At 54.6% G+C, this 9000-nt stretch overlaps 1 protein-coding gene across 1 annotated transcript; it reads left to right on the top strand.

The window, feature by feature from the left end:
• On the top strand, positions 1-7031 carry Mex3a (mex-3 RNA binding family member A; the record flags this gene model as incomplete). The annotated part of the gene is made up of 2 exons (XM_015502647.2): positions 1-190; positions 3623-7031. Coding segments are annotated over 2 exons (1299 nt in total), but the record flags the coding sequence as incomplete, so codon positions are not given.
• Positions 7032-9000: the final 1969 nt, after the last annotated feature.

Raw genomic sequence — 9000 nt, forward strand, 5'->3', positions numbered from 1 at the left:
CCGGCCGCCCCGACAGCGGCCCCCGCGGCGCAGACGCCCCAGCCCCCCACCGCCCCCAAAGGGGCGAGCGACGCCAAGCTCTGCGCTCTCTACAAAGAGGCCGAGCTGCGCCTGAAGGGCAGTAGCAACACCACGGAGTGTGTACCCGTGCCCACCTCTGAGCACGTGGCCGAGATCGTGGGCAGACAAGGTAAGCGGGCACCGGGACCACGGAGTGGGCTGGAGTGGGGGGCACCCCATTCCCCGCGCGGAAAGTTCATTTCTTCCTCTCTTGCCCGCCCCTGCCCTGTCCCTTCCCCACAAAGGGGGACCCGCCCCCTACCCTGATTTCCAAGTGCCACAAAGTTCCCTGCTACCCTCAGTCGGGACGGTTCTCCAGACCCTTCCTTCCCCAGGGCTCTGCCCTTAGACAAAGAAATATCCTCGAACTGGGAAGAGGGAAAGGGGAGGGGGACCGGCCTCCCAATCCAGGGAGGCTGTCCGGAGGGGGTGTCCGCTCCTAGCTAGAAAAACTGATGGAATGTGCAAAGAGTTGCGCAGGAGCCCCTAGTTCAGTATCTGCTTGTAGGTTGGGGAGGGGGCACTCCTGGGACCCCCAGCTGCCTGGAGTTAAGGACTTTGGGGGAGACCTGGCCCGGGAAGCCAGCCTGAGTATCTGTCTCTTTGTTGGGCTGAGTGTAGGAATGGAAGGGGGTGTGGCTCACCGAGGGTCCGGGTCTGGGGGAGAGGTGGAATGGGGGGCCGCTGGGAGGAGGGGTTCCTGTGGTTACCCACACACCAAAGTTGGAGGATCCTCGGTGTTTTGGAAGGGGTGTCTCCAAGGAAGTGCTAGTCCTGGTGTGGACCGCTGCTTCCTCTCTGGCTTTTGTTCTGGGCTGGCCACGGCCTGGGGCCAGAGGCCTGGAGAGGGGTCTCTGAGTGAGAAAGTGGGACAGGGCCGGAGGGGAAATGCCGGGGTAAGGGTGAGAAGGCTTCACCTGGAAATTTGGCGAGGGGTGTGTGTCTGGGTGTGTTGGCAGGGGGTGTAGTATTAATCCAGCGTAGAATGTCTGATACCGCACCCTCCTCAGCCCAGCATCCCTGGGCGGGTGGGTGGGTGGGGGTGTTGGTAAGGGTCCAAATTGAGCAGACGGGATCTTGGGGACCCTTCCCTCTCCCGGTTTCCCAAAGGGGGGGCGGGATTTGGAAATTGCGAAGGGGCTGGGCTGGGGAGGTGTGGGGTGGGGGAGGAGCGGGGGAGGAGCTGTCCCACAGTGGGGAACAATAGAGGAGCTGCATTCCGGCCGGGAGTGAGGGAGGAGGCCGGCTTCTGGCGGCGGAGGAGGGGAAGCAGGCCGGTGGGGGGGCCCTACTCCACATCCCACCTCATCCACTGGGAGTCTGGGGGCTGGGGAATTTAGAGAGCAGAATGGAGGAGGGGAGGATGCCACTCCCCTGCATGGCTCTGAACCCCTCTGGGGCTCCTGATCTCCTGAGATTTCTGATTTAGAAAGTTGGATTTCCTCTTCTTAGAAACTGGGGATCCTGATCCTAGAACTGGGTGGGGACACTAATATCTTTTCTTGGGTGTGGGGGTGGTCTTGGGAGGACCCGGAATTTAATGGAGTCATTCTTTACTCTTCTGCCTCTGCATCATAAAAGTAGGGGGATTTCTCCTATTCAGAGAAGATATGCCTCCCCCTCCCCTCATTCCTTAAGTACATGGAAGTCCTCCCTCTTGTCTGACCTCCCTCCTCCTGCTGCAATTTAATGCTCTCTATTTGACCTCTAGGAAGGTGAGGCCCAGTGGGTTTTTCCTTCAAGAGATACTTGTTCAGAACTGCAGAACCCAGGATGAGGCCCACCCCAGTTCTGTCCCTCCAGGCCTCTAGATTTTCTCCTTAGCCGTATACCCTGGCCTCCCCTCACTCCAGCCCCAACTCTGAAATATACCTAGCTCCCACTTAAGTTACTGACCCCAAACTTAGAGCCTGAACCCAGGTGCCCATCAGATGGCATGTTAGTAGGAGTGGCAGGAGAGGGGACTTTAAAGCTCCGCAACCCTCCAAGCCTCACAAATACAACAATCATTTACTGATATTAAAGCAGCACAGATGTGGGCTTGACAACAGGTAGGACTTAACTGCCAAAGGCTGAGGAAGAAGCCATCTGGAGTGGAGGAAAGAGATTTTAAAAAAAAGAAACAAAGAAAGAAAGAGCTCACTTTGGCTTGTGGTTGGAGGGTTGGGGCAGTCAGAAAAGTGGACCACTTGGATTTGGATAGGTGGTGTGTTGGGAAGAGAGAAAGGGGAGAGTGAATTGTTGGTGGAGATGGGTGTGAGCACAGCTGTGTGTGAATGGGGCCAAAGTTATTTGTGTGCTCAGGAATGTGCAGTTTGTGTGCTGGCTGGGGAGGATGGGAATGGAAACACCAGGACCCCATGTGCAAGTGAAAGGGGCATATGAAAGTGTATTTTGTGCTCACCCCACAGGTATTGTTGAGATAAAGGCACTCCACACCCCTGCTCTTAGTGCATGTGTGCAAACTCACAGGCATGTGCCATGTGTGCTTCGAGGAAGAGTGTGGTCCTCTGAGACTGGGGGCACGCAAGGCATGTGGAGGAGGAGGAGAGGGCTTGTGGAGCCAGCCGTGGAGGTCTCTAGCCTTTCCCCACCGTGCTGCACCCCAGCCTCCCTCACTTTTCTCTCTCCCCTTCTCCCTCTTTGTCTCTTTGTCTTGTATTTCTTTTTTCTCTTCCTGCCTCTCCCTCCAGCCTCCCAGCTTTGACCCACTCCTCTTTCAAAGCAGAGGTATGGATCCAGAATACCCTTTTCTACCACCCTACTCAGCCCCTAGGCCATCTCAGCTCTCCTCCCCCCCACCCAGGGACAAGGGGACAGGAGTGACATGGGTTGCATGCTGCTCCTCCACACGGGAGGGGGGGGGTTCTTTATCATCCTACTCCTCCGTTCTCCCTTGAAATTCTGATTCTCAGACCCTCCCCGGCATCCCCCTCTGCACCAATTGCTGCAAATGCATTATGATTTGGGGACCCTCAGAGAGAGACTACTGGGTAGAAGACATGGGGGGAGGTCACAGAGCAGATGGAGGTCAGTGTTCCTGAGTCAGCTGCAGGACACTTGTGATGAATGGAGGCTAAATGAGGGGTAGATTGTGAGGTTACTGAATGCATTGGGGTTCAGTGTAAAGATTGGGGTTGGTGACAAATGGGGGTGGTAGTAAGTGATTTGGAAGTTTGTCAATAGCCAGAAAAATTGAGGGGACAGCAAATGTTTGGGGAGGAGTTTTTGAATGGATATAGGGGAGCAGTTTGTCTGGGAGGATGATTATTTGGGGGTTCGGAGGAGTGAGTGAATTCGGAAGGTCCTGGATGGAACTTGAGTGGAAGTTGGTGCGTTTTGAAGTCTGTGGTTAACAGAGACACTGGGTAGATCTGAGATCCCGTGAGTGGATTGTTCAAGTTGGGTGGGCTGTGTGTGCAGTGGTGAAGTCTTCACTGGGCGGACTGAAGGGTTTGAGGAAAGTTGGGCATCTGGGAAGGAACCCGGAGCTATCTAGGCCTAGCATGAACCTCCTTGTCCTGTAAGTTTATTTCTCTTCCCCTTCCCTACTGTATCCCAGGCTGCAAGATTAAGGCTTTGAGGGCCAAGACCAACACCTACATCAAGACACCGGTTCGGGGCGAGGAGCCTGTGTTCATGGTGACAGGGCGGCGAGAGGACGTGGCCACAGCCCGTCGGGAGATCATCTCAGCAGCTGAGCACTTCTCTATGATCCGCGCCTCCCGCAACAAGTCAGGAGCAGCCTTCGGTGTGGCCCCTGCACTGCCGGGCCAGGTGACCATCCGTGTGCGAGTGCCCTACCGAGTAGTGGGCCTGGTGGTGGGCCCCAAGGGGGCAACCATCAAGCGCATCCAGCAGCAGACCAACACGTACATTATCACGCCGAGCCGGGACCGGGATCCGGTGTTCGAGATCACTGGTGCCCCGGGGAACGTGGAGCGTGCGCGCGAAGAGATCGAGACGCACATCGCCGTGCGCACGGGCAAGATCCTCGAGTACAACAATGAGAACGACTTCCTGGCCGGGAGTCCCGACGCCGGGCTCGACAGCCGCTACTCAGACGCCTGGCGGGTCCACCCACCAGGCTGCAAGCCGCTCTCCACCTTCAGGCAGAACAGTCTGGGCTGCATTGGCGAGTGTGGAGTGGACTCTGGCTTTGAGGCCCCGCGCCTGGGCGAGCAAGGCGGGGACTTTGGCTACGGCGGATACCTGTTTCCGGGCTATGGCGTGGGCAAGCAGGACGTGTACTACGGCGTGGCCGAGACTAGCCCCCCGCTGTGGGCGGGCCAGGAGAACGCCACGCCCACCTCAGTGCTCTTCTCCTCCGCCTCCTCCTCCTCCTCTTCTTCGGCCAAGGCCCGGGCTGGGCCGCCCGGCGCACACCGATCTCCTGCCACCTCTGCAGGACCCGAGCTGGCTGGACTCCCCAGGCGCCCGCCAGGAGAACCGCTCCAGGGCTTCTCTAAACTCGGGGGAGGCGGCCTGCGGAGCCCCGGTGGCGGGCGAGATTGCATGGTGTGCTTTGAGAGCGAAGTGACTGCCGCCCTCGTGCCCTGCGGACACAACCTGTTCTGCATGGAGTGTGCAGTACGCATCTGCGAGAGGACGGACCCGGAGTGTCCCGTCTGCCACATCACAGCCACGCAAGCCATCCGAATATTCTCTTAAGTCCCCTGCCCCGTGTGTCCTAGGCCCACTCCCCAGGGGCCGGCCCTGGACTTCTTTTTCCACTAGGGCCTTTTGGAAATCAATGAGTTTTGCAGGGCTAGGTGCTTACAGATATTCGCTCGCTGGGGAGGGGGGGTGGAAGGGAGGCCATGGTGGCTGGAGGGTGGGCCACTTTCAGAGCCTCTGGTCACCCTGCCTTGGAAAGATTGGGAGGGGGGCCAGACCGAAAATTTTACTAGAGTTACAACTCTGATACCTCAACACACCCTTAAATCTGGAAGCAGCTAAGAGAAACTTTTGTTTTGCCAGAGGTGGCCGCTAAGGCGTCCTGACCCCCTCTGCCCACCTCCCCAACTATGTGTTACTGCCCTATCCTCTGTGGAGGGGGTGGGGAAAGGGAGAGGGAGAATTACCATCTGTATCTAGAGGTGCTCTTTGCAGTTCTTGGCCCTCTCTGGTCCTGACCTCCGACCTCCTAACGTGACCCTTTAGCAACCCCCCCACCCCCACCCATATCCTGTTTGGGAAACTTGTTCCCAGACTTTCCTATAGTATAGGGGAACTGCTGCCCAGCAGAAGTCTGCATAGATCTTCTGTGGGGCGGGTGGGATGGGGAGCAGCCTGTCAATCAATAAAGGGCTCAGAATTCATCTGTCATAGCAAGGCTGGGCTAGAGGAGTCTGGAGAGCGGCGCCCCTCTCCTCTCCGCCCCTCCAGTTCTTCCCTGTCTTCCTTCCTTTGGTTCTTCTTTGCTTTTTCCTTTTTTCTAGCTCTTTTTTCTTCCCCTGAGCGGCTGTCACTCCCAGCCTTGTCTGGCTCCTTCTCTTTCTCTTCTCCCTTCTCCCCTTTTGCTCCTGTTCCTTCCAGCCCAGCTTTGGGGACACCGCCTGTTGGGGAAAAGTGGGGGAAGAACCTTTTGATGAACCCTCAGTTCCTCTGCAGGCATTGGGAGGCCCTCTCCCCACTCCTCCAAAGAAACATCGCCAACCCTTGATGGAATGTATCCCCCGTTCTCAGTGACACTTTGAGAGGGGGACTAATACCGGGGTACATAAAGGGTCAAATACCCACCTTCTTCACCTATGGGCATTATATTTAGGGAGCAGTTCCCACGCTGGGTTTTCTGGCTGTGGGCAAGGGGAGCAGAAGCAGGAAAGGGCCGGGGTAGGAGAGATGTGGTGGGGTGACCCCCTCTCCTGCAGTGCTCCCTTCCCTGGTTCCTCTCTGGACCTGACTGAACCTTTATTGAATCCTTATTAGTGTGCAAATCATGAAATGTCTGTCCTACCCACTGTGGTTGAGGAGAGAGGCCAGGTCTTACGAGAGGGGTCAGGCCTGGGCAAAGCAGGATGGAGGTGCTTCAGGGCCTGTTCCGAGAATCATGTATTGTGACAGTCCTGGCACCCCCTTTGCTGCCTCCCTACTGCTCATTTGGGGCTGCCACCAGCCTGCCAACCCTCCTGGTTCCGCTGGCCGGGCCAGGAGAGGATGGGGATGGGAGCCCCAGAGGGCCCAGGAGATCTTGTATATAATGAATGGGGTGGGACTGTTGTGCGTGATCTCTGAGCACTTAAAGCTCAGGAGTCCCATTCTTCCAGAATGGAGAAGGGGTGCGGGGACGGAGGCACAGAGGGAGTCCCCTCCTCTCCTTTCTCCTGTTGTGAATTAATTCACCTCTCCTCAGCCTTCCCCTCCAAACCACCAGCCTGGGAGGGGAGAGGAAGGAGGTCACAGCCCAGAATACTGGCCTGTGGCAACTTCCCTCCTTCCCGCCAATGTGAGCCATCCTGAGATGTCTGTACAATAGAAACCAAACCAAATGGGCACCCTCGGTCACCGAGGGGCGGGCGGGAGGGGGGTGGGAAGAAGGGATGTCTGTCTGTGGATCCCCCTCCCCCTCTCCACTCCTTACCCACAAAGGCAAAAGACTGTTACACTAGGGGCTCAGCAATCCAATCCCACCCTTACTGAGTGAGCCAGACCTAGGAACAAAACACACAGCAACAAAACAGGAGAGAAAGCGAGAGTAGGAGAGGGAGCGAGATGGGTGACAACACAGGAGAGGAAACAAAAATAGCAAAAAAAAAAAAAAAAAAAAAAAAAGCAGTTCTTTATAATTTAATATTCTATTTTAATAAAGGCGTTTATTACCGTATAAATGTAGCAAAGAACCTGGGCTAATATGAAAAAAAAAGACTTTTTATTAGGTAATTTATTATATGAAAAGGATATTTTATTTTATGATAAAGTGATCCTTAAAAAAAAATAAAAAAACTTTAGAAGGTTTAGAATATATGTAGGGAGAGAAGAAGAAGAAAAAAATACATTTGTATTCAGAGTTAAATCTTAAAAAAAAAAAGTGTTTTTAATATATGTTCGGGTTTACGTTCCTTTTTTCCCCCACTTTTTTTTGGGGAGGAATGTCATTTGCTTTTCTTGGGGGAGCATCCTGGGATGGAGGGTGGAGAGAAGGACTGGGGGAACCTGGTCCCTTCTGGGGCCCTGCAAGTAGATTGGATTTCACTGGGTGGGCTCCCCCTCCCCTCTCCCCCTTCCCCCTCAGGGGAGCCGGCAGAGCCAAACAAAGAAAGGGATTAACTAGAAAGGAAGAAGCTGTGGGACTAAGGACTGAGGATCCCTGGGGTGTCCCCCCTTCCCCTGCCCTGTCCCAGGGGCTACTGCGGAGGGGAGATCCAGAACTGAGGCCTAGTAGGCCTACGGGAACCCTCAGAGAGGTGTGAGATTTAAGAGAAATAGATTTTTTTTTTTTTTAACCAAAAAGAGAAAGAAGAAAAAAGAAAGAAACCGAGGGGTTTAAAAGAAAAGAATACTACAAAATAATAATAATAATTCAAATTTATTTCATATAATCCTAGAGAAAGAAAGAAAGAATTACTAGTTACTTAGTAGACGATATTCAGATAGTTTAAAGTTTAGTAGCATCGAGGACCCCTGGGTCCAGTAGAATGTATAAAAGTCGTATCAAAAAGAATAGAGGAAGGAAATGGCTGAGTCCACCCTGGTCGCCCCATCTTCAGGAATCAGGGTTGGAGCAGGTTGCTAGTTAAGATTGGGAGCTCCCAGTCTGCTGGGGTTGATTCTGAGAATCCGTGGATTTTTTAATTGTAGGACAGATAGATGAGGGGCTCGTTCCCAGGGTCTTTGAAAGGGTGCAGCACTGACCACCTCAGCCAGGTGGGGGGCTGGGCTGGGGGCAGCAGAGGAGGCTGAGCACGTTGACCTACACACCCTGTACCTGGGGGCCTGGCCATCTCTATTGGGCAGCCCTTGTGGAAAAGTGGTCCATCCTCTCTGGGGACTCTCGGGGAGGATGGAGACTGCTTGCTTCAACTCTCCCAAGTCAGCTTCTCCCAGGCCTGAGGAAGTCCTTACTAAAGTATAACCTTTACTACAGATAAGAGCCAGGTAAACCATCCCACAGACAAGTCAGTCGAACACACTTTCCACCATCCCAGGGCTTCAAGAGCCCTGAGGGGATCAGTCCCCCATCCCGTTCCCTTTCAGCATTTAATGTTGCTTTTGACCTCTGAAAGTAGTGATCTCAATAATTATTCTCCTTTAAATCTGTATGGTGCTTTACAGGTTTGCAAGTTATCTCATAAAAGCTAGATTTCAAGAAGGACTTTCTACCCAGTGAGGTGGAATGGAGACGACTATCCTCCAAGGCCTGGGAGAATAGCCCCCCCAAGAATACAGAGACAGGTAGGGGCACAGGGGCTTTGGGTGACCCCAGCTCTTAACCCCTCTACTCCAGCCCTAGGGGTCATCCACTGTGCCCTGGCACAGGGGCACGTGGATTTCCCCACAGAAAACTGGGAGGCTAGCTTTGCATGTGAGGAATCAACATTTAAGCACTTGCCTCCTACCAAACCCAGCAGTCGACCCGATCAGGCCCTTTCCTCCTATCCCAGAGGGTGGAGAAGCCCTTGGCTCTCCCTTTGGCATGAGGTGCCTGTTCCTTTATACCAGTGACTCTGCCATGCCGTTCCCTGACCCCAGCCCCCAACATCCTCTCCCCAATTTACTCTTCTTGCCCCACCTAGGGACAGATTTCCCCCCTGCTCTTTTTGTCCTCGAACCCTCGCTAGTCTGGGATGGTAGTGTCTGGGATGGGGAGGGCCTGCTTCCCCTTCCCCGCTCGAGGGTGCGGGTGGGGTAGGGTGGGTGGGTGGAGACCGCCCTGGGGCAGAGAGGATGGTCTCTCCACTGTAGAAGTAGAGTAGGATTGTGGTGCAAAAATTGAGCTTG

This window comes from Marmota marmota, unplaced genomic scaffold, assembly GCF_001458135.2.
Source record: "Marmota marmota marmota unplaced genomic scaffold, marMar, whole genome shotgun sequence".
Lineage (NCBI taxonomy): Eukaryota > Metazoa > Chordata > Mammalia > Rodentia > Sciuridae > Marmota > Marmota marmota.